Source organism: Gopherus evgoodei, chromosome 5 (assembly GCF_007399415.2).
Source record: "Gopherus evgoodei ecotype Sinaloan lineage chromosome 5, rGopEvg1_v1.p, whole genome shotgun sequence".
In the NCBI taxonomy this organism is placed as follows: Eukaryota; Metazoa; Chordata; order Testudines; family Testudinidae; genus Gopherus; species Gopherus evgoodei.
In genome coordinates, this window is record NC_044326.1 from 63448650 (window position 1) to 63465544 (window position 16895).

The following is a 16895-nucleotide window of genomic DNA, read 5'->3' on the forward strand; positions in this document are numbered from 1 at the left end:
GTTATGAAAAAATCTCAGAGGTCACAGCCTATCACATGTCATGGATGCCTTGTCACATGGAAAACAGTCTTTCCTATAACAGAAGTGTTAAATTTTGATAGTTCTTCTTAAATAATCAGCAAGCCCATAATGACCTTGTGTATAAAATGTTCGGACTCTGAGTAAGGGGGAACACATAGATATGGTGTCAGACACTCAATTATGATTCTGATTGAAAAACGTCAATGAAGTTGATCAGTGGGAAGGCTCCCATTTCTATGGCCTTTGGATTAGACTCTGCATGATCTTGTATTATAATATACAGACAAATGCATTTTAGCGGCTATCCATACAAAGCAAAGTGTATTTCTCAGCGACTACTGGCATCAATAGGTATAACATCAAGAATTCAAAATCCAAACTAACAGGATGTAACTATGTGAAGCTACCTAGAACGTAACTTTTACCCTGTCCCATAATTTCAGATGCGACAAGATTGGTCCCATGTTGTCCAACAGAAAAATACAAGTGTATTTGAAACATTACTTTTAAATCTAATTCTGTAACTGAAACTTGCTACCAGCTCAGCTAAAAAAAAAAAAACACCTACCATCTGTTTGTTGTCAAAAGTAACTTTACAGTATTGTTAGATCACGGGAAAATTCTCTTTTAAATCCCTCCAACAAAAAAGTCAGGTTTTAAGATGCCCACAAAACACTACTGTCTAGTATTGGTTAAGCTGGCAATACCTGCGAATGAGACCTTTGTTACCACTCATTTGTTCATACACCTCTGTCTCCACTGTTCTCCTATCCACCTCTTAACTCCCATCCTGTTTAGCTGTTAATTGACCTATCATGATTTGTGTGAATCCTAGATTTAGACTGTGTGCTCTCTGTGTTAACTCTTTGTACCATAACTAGGACAAAAGGACCCCTTAAGATGCTACCATGACAGAAATAAATACCTGGTTTTAAACCTGCCGTGAGCTTCACATCTTTGGCAACTGTCTTCTCATGTGACTGGACTGTCACAATCAAACAATACATTTCATTAGTCAGGGCAGGAGGTTCATGCTGGAGTTGAACAGAAATATTTGGTACTCTAGAAATGATCCTTTAATGAAAAAAGGAAAAAACTGGTTAGTTACTCCACATTTCTTGGATGGCTCAATTTTTAGTCCATTTTAGTTAGGCTTAAAGTTGCCTATTGCTCAAATGAGAACGCCAGGGGAGATATATCCTGTTTCACTAGTCTCTGAAATGCCTGAAAATCAGTGGCACAGAACACTGGCACAGAGCCTATTAAAGAGTTGGGAGCTCACATTTCTGAAACCAGGGATACAGAATCCCACATTAAACAGCAAATGTTGTGAAAATGAGGATTTAATTCTTCTGAAAATGTCCAGTTAGTAAATAGATTAAAAATTATTTCCTTGTATAGCATTTTCAGGCCTCCATGTATTTATATACTGCTGTAAATAACTCTTCCTTGTTTATTTTACCTGGAAAAAACAATTGGACAGGATGAATAAAATGGGGCTAAAGCCTGTTTGGTTTATCTTTGGGCCATGACAAATGAGATCAACCTCTTCCGTAAACTCTAGCTCTGTTCTTAAAAAAAGACGATTACTGACTAGGGGGTGGGCAGTAGGTAGTCGGAAAATAAATCCTTAAGAGCTACTTATTTTTGTTCAAAAATGTACGTTTTAGTTTTTATTTATTTTACAAAGATCCAGTACATATGGGAGATATTTTTGATATTCACCATTATGCATTTTAAACTTTTACTTACATAGTGTTTGCCTGAATAGTCAGACTGTCCCAATGAACCTCATTATCTGGAAGTTTAGGCTGCCGTTTGAAGGAGCGAGCTGCCTGCAACGCTTCTTGAGATGAAGCAGCATCTCCTCCTCCTCCATGCCAATTCAGAATCACGCATCTGCCAGTTTCGGTGCCCAGGATTAAATCCACAGAGGTGATCTGAAACATGTTTATTCAAATACAACTTTTTTCCCCCCTCCTCCAGTCATTTTGCAGTGCACACACACACTTTACATACAACTTACATACATACCCCTAAAACTGCTTGCAGCACAGGAGATTAAAATCTCAACACACTGGCTCTACAGTCCAGGCAGTTTCACTTAAGCAACTGTGGCAGTATGGGAATGCATGTGTGCAGACATATTTCTGTGTACACACTCACACTCCCTTAATATGAAGCTCTTGGTATTTTTCACTCCCTCCTGCCCCTTTTTCTACTCAGTTTTTTGAGGTGGGTGCCAATCTTGTAATGCTATTTACAAAACAAATTATATTTAAATACACACAATATGGTGACATTACTAACTAGTAAAGAACTGCAGTCAACCTTGCAATTTTGAGCTTGATGAGCCAAACCTGTGAATCTAGATAACTAACCTCAATCTTCTTTCCCACATCTTCACTTTTTGCAACAAATTTGAAAGTGAACTTTCTTGTTTTACCCGGGACTAGGCACACTGGTCCCTGGGATGAATATTCCAGAACGTCACTTTTCTGATATGCTTCTTCTACTACACAGTACTGATTGTATTCCTATAGCAAGTAAGAAAAAGTAAGTTATCCTATTGCTGAGAATATATTATCTATATAATGAATGTTGACAATCTGTGTTACTGGACTAAAGTTGAAATCCTGTTAGAGCTCTCTGCTTGTCATACCAGTGAACAATTAGTGTTATGGATCATAAACCTAATGTATTTAGGCAACTGATAGATACAAGTTTATTTAGGATAAAAAGTTTCCTCTAACAAGTAGTCTCAATAGTACTGAATAATTGCACTTTGCAGTAATTAAAGTGCAATTATCCTAGTTAATGTAACATATAGAAAGTCTTATTTGTAATTCTAGATGATTTTAAATAGGTTTAATTTCAAAAGTGTTGTTTTATTAGTACCACAAGGAGACAAAAAGCTGTATTGTTGTCTCTACTAAATCAGTGATGTTTTTATTAAATCAGTATAGTCCTCAGTAGAAGACTGACAGAGAAGAAAACACTAACAGAAAAATAAAGGAAAAGTGTCCCTTTTTCAATAAACTGGAAAAGTATAATGAAGCTGCAAGGTTATAATAAGACCCATTATGAGAAATTAACCTTCCCCAACAGATGATCACACATATATAACATAGTTACCTGGTTATTGAAGCCGACACATAGTTTAGAAAACCTGATTGGATGAGGACAATCAGCTTTCAAGTAAATATCAAACTCAACAGGAACATCAACGTGAAAACTTGGAGCAAGAAACTTTGCTTTGCATTGCACTAAAATTTAAAACAAAAAAGGTCTTCGTTAAGTTGATAAGACTGTGAAGCTGGAAAACTGAACTCCACCATGAATTCCCACTTCCTGGGTATACCTTGTACATGACACATCTACAGAGATATCAGAGGGGTAGCCGTGTTAGTCTGGATCTGTAAAAGCAGCAAAGAGTCCTGTGGCACCTTATAGACTAACAGACGTTTTGGAGGATGAGCTTTCGTGGGTGAATACCCACTTCGTCAGATGCATCTACACAGAACAATCTTTTAGTTCCACCTATTCATAAATATACCAAGGTTAAAATACTGCCCTCCTACATGAAGCTAGGTAATACTGGGGACCTAACACAGGGCTTTGGGAGACACAAGGGGACAGAAGTTCAGCAGAACACTTTCACTGCAATTATGCAGCTGCTAATGCCTTCCCCATATTCCCTTGTATTTGTGGGGTTTAAGCTAGTACATATCCTTGTTTCCGCCCCTGGGGAGTTCTGTTTCACAGGTACAGCATCCTCTCTCAGCAGAACTCTCTCTTTCTTCCATTGTATGTTAGGCCTTCAGTGGGCCAGTTGCAGCTCAGAGGATTCTTCCTAAGACAGGGCTCTCAAACTGTTTTTGTACCAACTACATCCACATCGCATTTGGGAGAAGGAGAAAGGGAAAAAATGTAATTTCGATTTTCTCACCATCCTCCCACCCCAGTGATGTAGATAAAGAAGAAATGGATTTGTTGCCACAAGCTCTAAACGCTGGAAGTTAGAACATGTTTTGCATTTTTATTCCTCCTCAGTGGCATTTACAGCAAATGAGTGCAATTTACAAACACCAAAGTATAATTTATCGGGACATAACTATGTTTTAAAAGCTTTGCGACTTACCAAATGGTACAAAATCTTGAACTTCTATTGTAAAAATATTGCTGCCTGCTAGGGAAATGCGGTCAGTCCACAGCTTCTGTGAAGCTTTCACAGCAGAAGCATCACAATCAGGTTCTGGATCTGGGCTCTCATTCTATACCCAGATAGAAGGTTATAAAATAAAGATTTAATCCGATATTGAAAAATCTTTGAACACATTTCAAGCAAGCTAAATTCTACTTGCTTACCATAAGAACTTTAATCAGGTTCTTTTCTATCCGAGACTTCTGGTCCTCTTTTAAAGTGGATGCTAATGAACAGAATTAAGGAAAGCAAACTACAAAACCAGGAGAATCCCAATCTTTCATCATTAAGAGAAAGTTAGTCCCTGAACTAAGACACCGAAAGCATTCATCTTCAGAAATCTACCACTTCCATGCAACACTTTCCTGAGAACTTTGGTATTTCCAAATACAAATTCCATTACTTAATATTTTCTATCCATTTTGTCTTTCCTCTTATTCTCACCTCAGCCAATAGGAAGACACTCAATTGTGGCAAAATAAACTTCTGTTTCCAAACTCTGGTATATGAAGTATTTTATAGCTTACAAGGAGGAAAAACTCCAAAGAGAATAACGTAATAGTCTATGAAGGGAGCAATTTCCTCTCCAAGTATTGCCAATGGTCTCATGTAGTTTCTGCTTATAAGTACAAGCAGAATGCTTTGTAGTAGTGGAAGCAACAGGCTCTGATAAGACTGAAAATGGCAGCTGAGAAGAGATATAAAACAAGTGTATTGACAGCAGAAGGACATTGTCCCTTGAAGCACAGGAAAAGATAGGGTAACAGTTAATGAGATCAAGTTAATATGAATCCAAGAGACTAAAACTACACATCAAGTTTGGATTATTCCAGTGTAGCTACCATGCAGTAGTTGGCTAGGAGTTAAAAAGTAACATTTATATATTTGGTCATCGATACCTTTTATTTAAATATTAAAGCTCTCACTTACCCATCCTGGAGGAGGTTGTGCTGGCTTGTTTTTGTGTGGTCGGAGTGAGCCAAGTAAGTAGTCTTAGCTAGGCTATCACAAAGGGAGTAAGCCTCTGTCTATGGTTATGTTTTACTAAGTTTATTTTCAACTGGTTAACATCTTTGTAATATTGTATTCGATGCACTATTCTAGTTATACAGTTTTTGGCCTCATTTTAAGAATATCATATGCATTACATCTTCTCTAACCCCAACTGACTCTTAAACTTTACAGTGTGCTCCAGTTCACTCCTAAACTTGACAGTGCCTTAAACTGAAGAGCAAGATGTTCAAGTTCTATGTCAGAAATATGGGACCAAATTCAGCTGTGGCATAAGATGGTTCAACTCCAAAGTCAATGGAATTGCACCCCTTACACTGGCATGCATTTGATCTAATATAAGGTATGTGATTGGCACAATGATTTGTGCCAAGGTTGAAGACTCAAAATTACTATAACAACTAGTAGGCATGAGATACGCTTCTTTAAAGGATACCTCTACCCAACAGCTCTAGAGAGTAAGTAATGTAATCTTTTAAGTGTGCCATGAGGTAAGAACATTTGAGAGCTGTGGTCAATATGGAAGTAAGGAGAGTCCACCATCCTTCACTACGGTATTCACACATGACATAATCCAACAGCCTGGAAGAGGAAAAAAAGTGGAACAAGTGTATAATTAAGTAAAGTTATGGGTTATGTACTTGATATCCTTATATTGTGAACAATACTGAAGCCAACTCAAACCCATCTTCGTCTCCGAAAAAGCTTAATCAATTACAGATTTACCAATAGAGACTCAGACAAAGCTTTCCCCCCCACCTCCTTTTTTTATTATTATTATTATTATTATTATTATTAATAGCGGATCAAGAACCTTCTGTAAAATAGATGCATCATCTCCATTGGACAGTGAGTACTATTTTTAAAAAAAAGGATGTTCATTTCACTGTATTTAACTTTGTATAGACACAAAATGGTAAACGTTATGTTAAATGTAATACCTGCAATTAGTATTGTTTTGGTTTTTTAAATGGCACTTCCTGCACAAACTTAAACCAACAGAGAAATATGTATGTGTCTTGCTAGAATGAAGCACACACTTCCAACAAGAGATTCTCCAATCTCAGTTATCAGGAAGGAAACCAACCAACAGTAAAAGTTCTCAGATTGCCTTCCTTAACATTCAGTACAGAATTAAAAACAGCAGCTGGAAAGAAATTAATTGTACCAATATAACTTGTAAAAATTTTCTTGTGTAGACAAGGCCTTCCAGAAAATTGTTTCCAGCCAAGCAGCAGCAGCAGCAGCAGCAAAGATAGGACAAACTCACTCCCATCCAACCCACTCTCTCGGAAGATCACATTCTGTTGTATTGACAACTTTAACTGGGAGTATTAAAATGTTTAACATTAAGTAGCACAGGCATTAATCCCTCGCACTTAGAAACAAAATTAAGAAGCTGAATGCACAACACTGATTTCATACAAGATTAAAAGTTAAATTTATAACTTTAGTACACCCAGAACTTCTAAACTTCCAACAGCTTTTGTGTTTCCTGGATTTTAAATTGTTACCTGTGTAACCTTAAACGTTGCATTAACAGGTTTTATTTTTAATGAATAAAAAACTGCGTATTTTACTTTAATATTAAATAGTAGGGCTGTTGATTAATTGCAGTTAACTCACATGATTAACCTCAAAAAAATTAATCACGAATTAATCGCACTGTTAAACATTATACTAATTGAAATTTATTAAATATTTTAGATGTTTTTCTACATTTTCAAATATATTGATTTCTATTACAACACAATACAAAGTGTACAGTACTCACTTTATTTTTATTACAAATATTTGCACTGTAAAAAACAAAAGAAACAGTATTTTTCAATTCACCTCATACAAGTATTGTTGTGCACTTACAAATGTAGATTTTTTGTTACATAACTGCACTCAAAAACAAAACAACGTAAAACTTCAGAGTGTACTTCTTGTTCAGCCAATCACTAAGAAAAACAAGTTTGTTTACATTTACATGAGACCATGCTGCTCCCTTATTATTTACAATGTCAATAGAAAGTGAGAACAGGCATTTGTATGGCACTTTTGTAGCCGGCACTGCAAGGTATTTACATGCCGGATATGCTAAACATTCGTATGCTCCTTCATGCTTCCACCACCATTCCAGAGTACGCGCTTCCATGCTGATGACACTCGTCTTAAAAGAGCAACACTCAGATGCTAAAACTACAGAATCTGAACCGCCAAAAAAGAAAAATCAACCTTCTGCTGGTGGGATTTGACTCAGATGATGGAAATGAACATGCATTAGTCTGCTCTGCTTTGGATCATTATCAAGCAGAACCCACCAGCAGCATGGATGCATGTCCTCTGGAATGGTGGTTGAAGCATGAGGGTATATACGAATCTTCAGCGCATACGGCACTGAAATATCAGTGCCATGCAAACACTTGTTTTCACATTCAGGTGACACTAAAGAAAAAAGCAGGCAGCATTATCTTCTGCAAATTGTAACCAAACTTGTTTGAGCAATTGGCTGAAGTAGGAGTGACTGGACTTCTAGGCTCTAAAGTTTTAAATTTTATTTTTGAATGCAGGTTTTTTTGTACATAACTCTACATTTGTAAGTTGATAAAGAGGAGATTGCACAATAATATTTGTATTAGGTGAACTGAAGGATACTATTTCTTTTGTTTTTTACAGTGCAAATATTTGTAATAAAAAATAATAAAGTGAGCACTGTATACTTTGTATTCTGTGTTGTAACTGAAATCAATATATTTGAAAATGTAGAAAACATGCAAAAATATTTAAATAAATGGTCTATTATTGTTTAAATAGCGCGATTAATTGCGATTAATTTTTTAATCGCTTGACAGCCCTATTAAATAGCTATAACTACCTTCACTAATTATTTAATTAAGTATAGACAAAACATGTTGAAAATTTTCTTTTAAGCTTTAGATTTAACTTTTTTTTTCTTATGTCTTGAATGCTAAAGAATCTGAAAGGAGTATGAGTAATTAAATTCGCTTTGCAACTATCACACAGTATATTCCAAATTTTAGGCTGCTCTATTTGTCCCACTGGGTAATCTTTTATTTGTGGACCATTGGCTGAGAATTACTCTCTCTTTCAGGGGTAACTTCTGAAGTGGACCATACAATGGGTAAGTAAGCGGGAATTAGTAATCTCAAATTCACTCCCAGAACTCCATGGGCATCACATCAAGATAACTGAAGTCTCTTAAATGAATTTCCAACACCATCTCACAATTGATAAGGTCTATGTTCCAGATGAGAAAAATAATGCACTAAAGGAATCATTCATAAATAACACCTACTTCAGAGCTTTGGTGTAATCTTTAGCATAATAATATTCTTCGCCCATCTGAACCACTGAAAAGAACAAAAAGACATGTCTACAATGCAATACTTAAAATATTGTTGCAAAGATTTTCAGAGATTTGTTCGGTAATTGATACTTACTTAAGTGACTCTTCATCCTTGGACATTTGTATTTCTTGAACTGTGCTACAGCATTACTCAGCAACGTGATTATTAGCTCCTAACAGACAAATTAGCAGTAGTGATATAGCAATATTTATACTTCAAAAAAGTGTTAGAAAAATACAGATATTATTTCTAAGATAAACTTACAGAGTGAGGAACATTTTTCTCTTTTAGTTGCAGGGCTAGAATTCCCACCTTCTCTTTTTCTGGATCAGAAAGATCAAAGCCTGCAAATGATAATGAAAAGTCCATTGAATTGTCCAGTCCCAAAAGGAATTACCGTTTTTTCACAACAACAAGATAAGTGTACATAAAGCGAGTTCTAACTCAGGCATATTTAGATTCTTCACATTGCCATCTCTTAGGAGAAAGAATGTTTAAGTTTATAGAACAGAGAATGCAGCAGAGTTCTCCAAAGATAATTTTGGAATAAATGTTCTTTCAAACCAGCACTTTATTAATAATTTAAAAGTGAACTTAGATGTTTTAAAAAACAGACTTTTCAAAGATGCCTAGATCATTGGCTAGAATACTAATATTTTACAAATATATAAGACAAATTATTTGCTGGCTTCTAAGTAATGACCTCACAGTTGTGTTTCTCTACCAATAGTTGACAACATCTACACTTAAAGCAATGTAAGGAATGCTGCTCCCTGTTTATTTTATGCATTTATGAGGCTGTCAACTGTTGCAGGAAGACAGAACCCTGAATGCACATTTTAGTAAGAAACAAAGTTTTATTCACTTTAAACTCCACTGATATTTATAATTTTGAGTCAAGACTCAATATTTTAAATCACACAGTTAACCACCCAATTATATTCTCAAAATGATATCACTGTATTATTACTGATAACACCTGAAGGAGTCTGTTTTAAGGACATAAAAAGTTGCTATGCCTAAAGGTGCATCCAGATGATCAATGAGAGAAAAATGTTGAATTTGACAGTGTGTGCAGTTCAAAAGTGCATAAACTCAATGTTCCACGGATGGTGAAAATATACTATACAGGCTTCCCAACTTTACAGCTAGTGATTCAGCTTTTCCCTTTAAATCTATTTTGATACCTGAAAAGGTGTTGCTGGAAGTGGCAGTTCTTGTCTGCCACAGTGAGGTGCTATTTACAATAGGATGGATTTTTGCAGGCCTGATTTCTTTACCTTAAGGCCTCCTGGCCCCTGTCTTTCTTGTGCCTCTCTCTCTGCCCCCAGTTTTTGGTTCTTGTCTATCTTCTTATTGATTCTTACTTTTAGTCCAAGAGCATTTCTGTGGATATTATATGGGGACTTCACTCTCTCACATCTAGCTAGGACCATTATACTTGTCACGGTTTTAGAAAAGACATTAACAACAAAACAAAAAAACAAAACAAAACATCAACACACATGCATAACCACAACCAGGAGAATAAAATGATCCGTAGAACTATCACTATTTTGTGTACCACTTATTTTATATTACACCAGTAACTAATTTAAATACCTCTCTAGTTAGGTAAAAGATATATTCATCTACATAGAAGGAGAAAACTTACAGAAATAAGATTCTAGATGTACACTTTCCTGAATTACAGTTCAGATTTACACTGCCAAGTAAAAGGACAAATTAAGGACTTAGTCCTGTAATTGGTTCTGCAGGGCAGACCACTGCACCTATTCAGTCTCACTGAAGTCAGGTGGCTGTAAAGAGGTGCAGGGAATCTGTCAATCCAGAGCTAATTACAGGATCAGGACCTCAATCCTTTTGTCTGAGCTCTGTAGGAATTAAAAACAGAAAAATTATTTACTTAGTATTCCCTGACGCCATGATCTCTGTCCATAAAAGTCAAGCACTCCAGTTTGAGTTTCCAGTGGATCCGGATTGGGATAGCTGACAGAAGACTGTAAATTCAGCAAATATAGCCTTTTAAAAGGGTTCATATTTCAAAGATCAGTGTTGAAGTAAATAAGCAAAAACATACACATTTAAAGAGCAAAAAAAGAGGAATATCAAGTTCTTAATGTATTTAACTTTTTCAACCATTTGTGTAAATTACTACGTACTAGGAAACCAGATAAGCAATTGAAAAAAGTGTAATACTGGCATATACAATTGAAATGGTCATAGGAATTTTTAAAGTAAGGGTAGGGGAAAGCTGACAGGTATGGAGTAGCACATTGTTTGAACAGAGACTTCCCTCTGGGAGGATTTATTAAAGGGGTTTCTCTATATCCTAGCAAACAGAAGATGATAGAAGTTGATCAAGTATAAGTAGAAACTAAAGAGAAATAGTCAAATGAAAAAAAGGTTTCAGAGGAGTAGCTGTGTTAGTCTGTAGCAGCAAAAACAACGAAAGCTTATGCCCAAATAAATTTGTTGGTCTCTGAGATGCCACAAGGACTCCTTGTTGTTTTTTCAAATGAAAAAGTCCCATTCAATTACATCACATGAAGGCAGACATTTATTTAAGTGGTTGTATTCAAATTCTAGAAGGCTAAATACTATGATGTGTGAACTTGAGAGGCTGGTATTAAATGAGGATACTGATATAGTAGGCATCACAGAAACTTGGTACAACAATGATAATCAATAGACTATGGTAATACCACGGTGCAAAATATATAGAAATGACAGAGTAGATAGTGCTGGTGGGGGAGCGGCACTATATATGAAAGTAAGTATAGAGTCAAATATAGCAAAAATCTTAAATGACAAACTATCATAGAATCTCTCTGGATAGAAATTCCATGCTTGAATAATGAGTGTAGCAGTAGGAATATATTACTGACCGCAGTAAAGTGGCTCAGAGACAGGCTACAAAAACAGAGAAAACCCAATAATAATGGAGGATTTCAACTACCCCCGTAATAACTGGCTACATGTCACCTCAGGATGGGATGCAGAGATAAAATTTCTAGACATGATTAATGACTGCTTCTTAGAGCAGCTAGTTCTGGAGCCCACAAGGAGAGAGGCAATTCTTGATTTAGTCCTAAATTGCGCACAGGATCTGGACGAAGAGGTGAATATAGCTGAAGCATTAAGTAATAGGAACCATAATGTAATTAAATTTAATATCCTTGTAGAGAGAAAAATACTAGAGAAAGTCCTTTAAATGCTACTGTGGTGGGAATGACACAAAAACGAGAAAGCTAGTTAAACAGAAATTAAAAGGAACAGTCGCAAGAGTGAAATGAAATGCCTGCAGCATGTAAACTATTTAAAACATCATAATAGAGGCTCAAACTAAATGTATATTCCAAATTAAAAAAAACAGTAATGATCAAAAACAAGAAAATGCCATTTTGGCTAATCAGAGTGAAAGATGGTTAGAGGCAAAAAGGCATCTTTATAAATAGGAAGTCAAATCCCAATGAGGAAAACAAAAGCATAAACTCTCGCAAGTCAACCATAAAAGTATAATTAGGCGGGCCACAACAAGAATTTGAAGAGCAACACGTAAAAGACAAAAACTAACAGCAATTTTTTTTCAGTACATCAAAAGCAGGAAAGCTGCCAAACAAGCAGTGGACAAATCAAATGCTAAAAGGAGCACTCAAGGAAGACAAGGCTGTTGCAGAAAAGCTAAATGAATTATTTGCATTGATCTTCACTGCAAAGAATGTGAAGGAAATTCCTGCAGCAGTGCCATTCTTTTTAGGTGATAAATCTAAGGAACTGCCTCAGATTGAGGTATAAATAGAGAAGGTTTTGGAACAAATTCATAATTTAAACAGTAATAAGCCACCAGAAGCAGATGGTAGTCACCCATGAGTTCTGAAGGAACTCAGATATGAAATTGCAGAACTATTAACTGTGGTATGAAACCTATTGCTTAAATCAGCTTCTGAGCCAGATGATAGGAGAATAGCTAATGTCATGTCAATTTTTTAAAAAGGCTCCAGAGGCAATCTTGACAATTACAGGCCAGTAAGCCTAACTTCAGTAACACGCAAACTGGTTGAAACCATAGTGAAGGACAGAATTACCAAACACACAGATGGACACAATACACTGGAGAAGAGTCAACACTGCTTTTGTAAAGGGAAACTATGCCTCACCAATCTATTAGAATTCTCTGAGGGTGTCATCAAGCAGGTGGCCAAAGGTGATCTAGCTGATATAGTGTACTGGACTTTCAGAAAGTCTTTGACAAGGTTCCTCATGAAAGGATCTTAAGCAAACTAAGCAGTCATGGGATAAAAGGGAACGTCCTCTTATGGATCAGTAACGGTTAAAAAGGTAGGAAACAAGGGGTAGGAATAAATCGTCAGTTTTCACAATGAAGAGAGGTAAATAACAGGGTGTTGCAAGGATCTGTACTGGAATCAGTCCTGTTCAATATATTCATAAATGATCTGGAAAAAGGGGTGAGCAATGAGGGGCAAAGATGGCAGATAAACAAAATTACTCAAGATAGTTAAGCCCAAAGCTGACTGTGAAGAGTTACAAAAGGATCTCACAAAACTGGGCGGCTGGGCAACAAAATGGTAGATAAAATTCAGTGTTGATATATGCAAAGAAATGCATATTGAAAAACATTCTCCCAGCTATACATATAAATGAATGGGGTCTAAATTAGCTATTACCACTCAAGAGAGATCTTGGAGTCATTGCGGATAGTACTCCGAAAACATCTGCTCAACGTGCAGTGGCCATCAAAATAGCTAACAGATTGGTAGTAACCATTAGAAAAGGGATAGATAATAAGACAGAAAATATAATAATGCCACTACATAAATCCATGGTACACCCACACTTTGAATGCTGCATGCAGTTCTCGTCACTCCATCTCAAAAAAGATATATTAGAATTGGAAAAAGGTACAGAGAATGGCAACCAAAAATGATAACTGGTATGGAACACCTTTTAGATGAGGAGAGATTAAGATGTCTGGAACAGTTTAATTTAGAAAAGAGATGATTAAGGGAGAGATATGACAGCATAAAACCATGAATGGTGTGGAGAAAGTGAATAAGGAAGTGTAATTTACCCCTTCTCATAATACAAGAACAAGGGGTCACTCAATGACATTAATAGGCAGCAGGTTTAAAACAAACAAAGAAGTACTTCTTCACACAATACACTGTCAACCTGTGGAATGCATTGCTGGGGATGTTGTGAAGGTGAAAAGTATAAATGGGTTCAAAAAAGAATTAGACCTATTCTCCATGAATTTATCTATCAATGGCTATTAGCCAATATGGTCAGGGATGCAATCACATGCTCTGGGAGTACCTAAGCCTGTGACTGCCAGAAGCTGGGACTGGAGAAGATAGACTAGAATTGTCCTGTTGTGCTCATTCCCTCTGAAGCATTTGCCACTAGCCACTGTCAGAAGACAGGATACTGGGCTAGATGCACCATTGGCTGTACTAGGTCAGACCATTCTTACATTCTCAATTCAGTCTACCACCACAGCCTATTTACTTTCATTTGTTTTTAGCGTAACTTGTAATTGGTGTAAACTAATTACTTTTCCTTTTAAAGTCTGCACAATTATAGGCAGCTTTGTTTATTTTTTTTTTAAACGGTTCCTAACAGGGTTACGCAGCAGTAACAGGTTAAGTAGCATCAGTAGGAATTCAGCATATTTTAAATGATTGACACGTCAGTGTGAAAGTATAGTTTGCTATAATTATACATAAATGTTCATAGCGGAATACAAATTGGCTCCTTTTTCAGACTTTTTCTGCCAGATAAGTGCTGAATAATTTAGAAACATTTAGAAAAATATTTTACATAAAATCTGCTGCATAACTAAAAATTGGTTGGTTGGGGTTTTTTTTGGTTTTTTTTTTTATTTACAGTTGAGGTCGTTTGGGATAAAGTGATGATTAATTTATTCACTAATAGTCAATCCTTCCAAATACTGTACTAGGTATTGCTGCTCCTAGGTTGCTAATAAAGGCATATTACTGGATTTAGCTTCATCTATACTAGACTGAAGCTTTAATAAATATTTAGAACAAAAAGTTAGCTGATTGGCAAAACAGTTTACAACTTACGTCATGGTTACAGAGTACGATGGCTAGTTGCTTCCGTTCCTGCGCATAGTATGCTGCCTGCTGGTAATAAAAACCTGGATTCTGAGTCTGAATTGCTGTCAAGCCTAGTTTAATAGCCTCATCAAACAAGTCTCCAAAGGCCTGAAATCTTTAAAAACAACAACATTTTTTTTACCTGAATATTACTATAAAATGAAAGATTAAGCTTTAACTGTATGATATATGTGGCTGTGGTTAAGTACAGTACACAGCGGATTTGAACTAAAGTGTCATTGTAAATTAAATTAAAGTTCATCCAAGACTTTCATAGGTTTTTGAACCTCAGTGACCCATTCCCCACAATTGCATTCATATGGGTGCAGAAATGCCAGGGTCAGGGCCCAGCTATTTTGAAATAATTGTACTGTTTTGTAAAATCAGTAGGGTTTTAATTTCTATATGCATTCAGTGCTCATGACTGATGCTGACTGACAGCCCTGGAGACTGAAGCCCTCCCTTTACATGCAGAACAAATAAAGACTGGGCAATGACAATGAAAGCCTCCTAACTCCTCCCCACTAACTTGAGGCAATCCCAATAAGTAGAACTCTCCTGCCCGCTCCCTCAGAGGACAGCAATCTTTACAGCTATGGCCTGCTGTCTTCTGTATGTTTAAAACACAGTATAATGTTATGATAATGTCTTTGTGAGGTTGGCATACATTATGAAGTTTTAAATTCCTACTGAAGCCAGTTAGACAAAGCTTCTAATAACTGTAAAATCAGATTCTATATCTCACAGTACGTAATACATGCTGAGTCCCACCACTTATGAATTACTGTCAGTTATTAATGCAAAGCACACTGACACAGGACAATTAAACTAATAAATGCCTAAGTATATTATACCTTTTAATATCTATTGCAACTCTTTCATGAAGAAAAATTCAGAATTTCACTGCTTCTCTAGACATAAAACAATTAACTTTGAGAAATGCTTATACGTGAGCTACAATGGAAGTATTACTTAGCAAAAACATACTGTTTAGACATCCAGGCAGCATGCTCAAAAGCCAGCTCTGCACTGCCTATTTTTTTCTTGCACAAGTCAATATGCTTCCTGAACTGAGCAATTGCATCCAATGGGGTGTTATGCTGAAAACAGAGGCGACAAATCTATAGAAATAAAAATAAAAGACTTTAAAATCTTTATCAACAGTCTAATCAAAGTTCAAATTTCTAAAAGTAAATCTAACATTAGAAATGTAGTAGGTAAATAAGATCCCAAACAATTTAAAAAATGAAGGTCGGATACAACACCTGATAGCATTGTATCTGAAGCAAGCACGGTTCCGTACCACACATCCACATGGTCCTCCATATAAATTATGGCAAGAACCGAATGATTAGTCCTCCCCAGAAAATAAACAAACAGGCACAGATCAAACTCACCTCAGAAGAGAGTGAACACCACACACTCCCAGATCCAGCATGGAATTGCTGAGCTACTTGGGAGAGGAGGGATGGACAGCGCCAGATATCCTTTGGAGGCAGTGATCTTCCCCACAAAGACTATGAAGTCTGCAGTAATCCAAACCTTGTGGATATTTCCTTTCAAGGGCCTGGTTGAGGACCAGCTCCAGTAATGTTTTTTTTTAAATTGGTAGGCAGGAAGACACTTTGCTGACCCAAGGTCCCCTAAAACTGGTTCTTCCAAAGGAAGAGCCATCCTTTCTTCAGGATTACTATTCCTTCTCCACCTTTTAAAATGGGGGATCATTAATCTAAAGGCTACATGAACTTGTTTCTGTAAAGTGCTGTTTTTTCCCACTGACTTCAATGGGAATTGAGGAGGTGCTAAGCTGTTCATGGGATTGAGCCCCATGTAAGCTCTAACTCTTTAAAGAGGAAACACAATTCTAAACACAGCAAAGAATCCTGTGGCACCTTATAGACTAACAGACGTTTTGGAGCATGAGCTTTCGTGGGTGAATACCCACTTCCTCAGATGCATGCATCTGAGGAAGTGGGTATTCACCCACGAAAGCTCATGCTCCAAAACGTCTGTTAGTCTATAAGGTGCCACAGGATTCTTTGCTGCTTTTACAGATCCAGACTAACACGGCTACCCTCTGAATTCTAAACACCTGAGCCCAACTTCTACTGAGGAGGTATTTTCTCCTTGGAATTTGAAGTAACCTCCACAAGCTGGAATTTA

General features: G+C 36.6%; 1 protein-coding gene across 4 annotated transcripts in view; it reads right to left on the minus strand.

Annotated features, from left to right (window-relative positions):
• TRAPPC11 (trafficking protein particle complex 11) overlaps positions 1-16895 on the minus strand; it is a 39325-nt gene that overhangs the window by 12879 nt on the left and 9551 nt on the right. For all 4 annotated transcript variants that reach the window (XM_030563266.1, XM_030563265.1, XM_030563267.1 and 1 more), the window contains exons 9-21: positions 15720-15853; positions 14700-14847; positions 10499-10592; positions 8857-8936; positions 8686-8764; positions 8541-8595; positions 5673-5818; positions 4390-4451; positions 4163-4295; positions 3157-3287; positions 2403-2558; positions 1774-1961; positions 947-1095 (exon numbers count right to left, since the gene is read on the minus strand). In XM_030563266.1, coding sequence (XP_030419126.1) covers positions 947-1095; positions 1774-1961; positions 2403-2558; positions 3157-3287; positions 4163-4295; positions 4390-4451; positions 5673-5818; positions 8541-8595; positions 8686-8764; positions 8857-8936; positions 10499-10592; positions 14700-14847; positions 15720-15853 — 1555 coding nt within the window. The remainder of the gene's footprint in view (positions 1-946; positions 1096-1773; positions 1962-2402; positions 2559-3156; positions 3288-4162; positions 4296-4389; positions 4452-5672; positions 5819-8540; positions 8596-8685; positions 8765-8856; positions 8937-10498; positions 10593-14699; positions 14848-15719; positions 15854-16895) is intronic.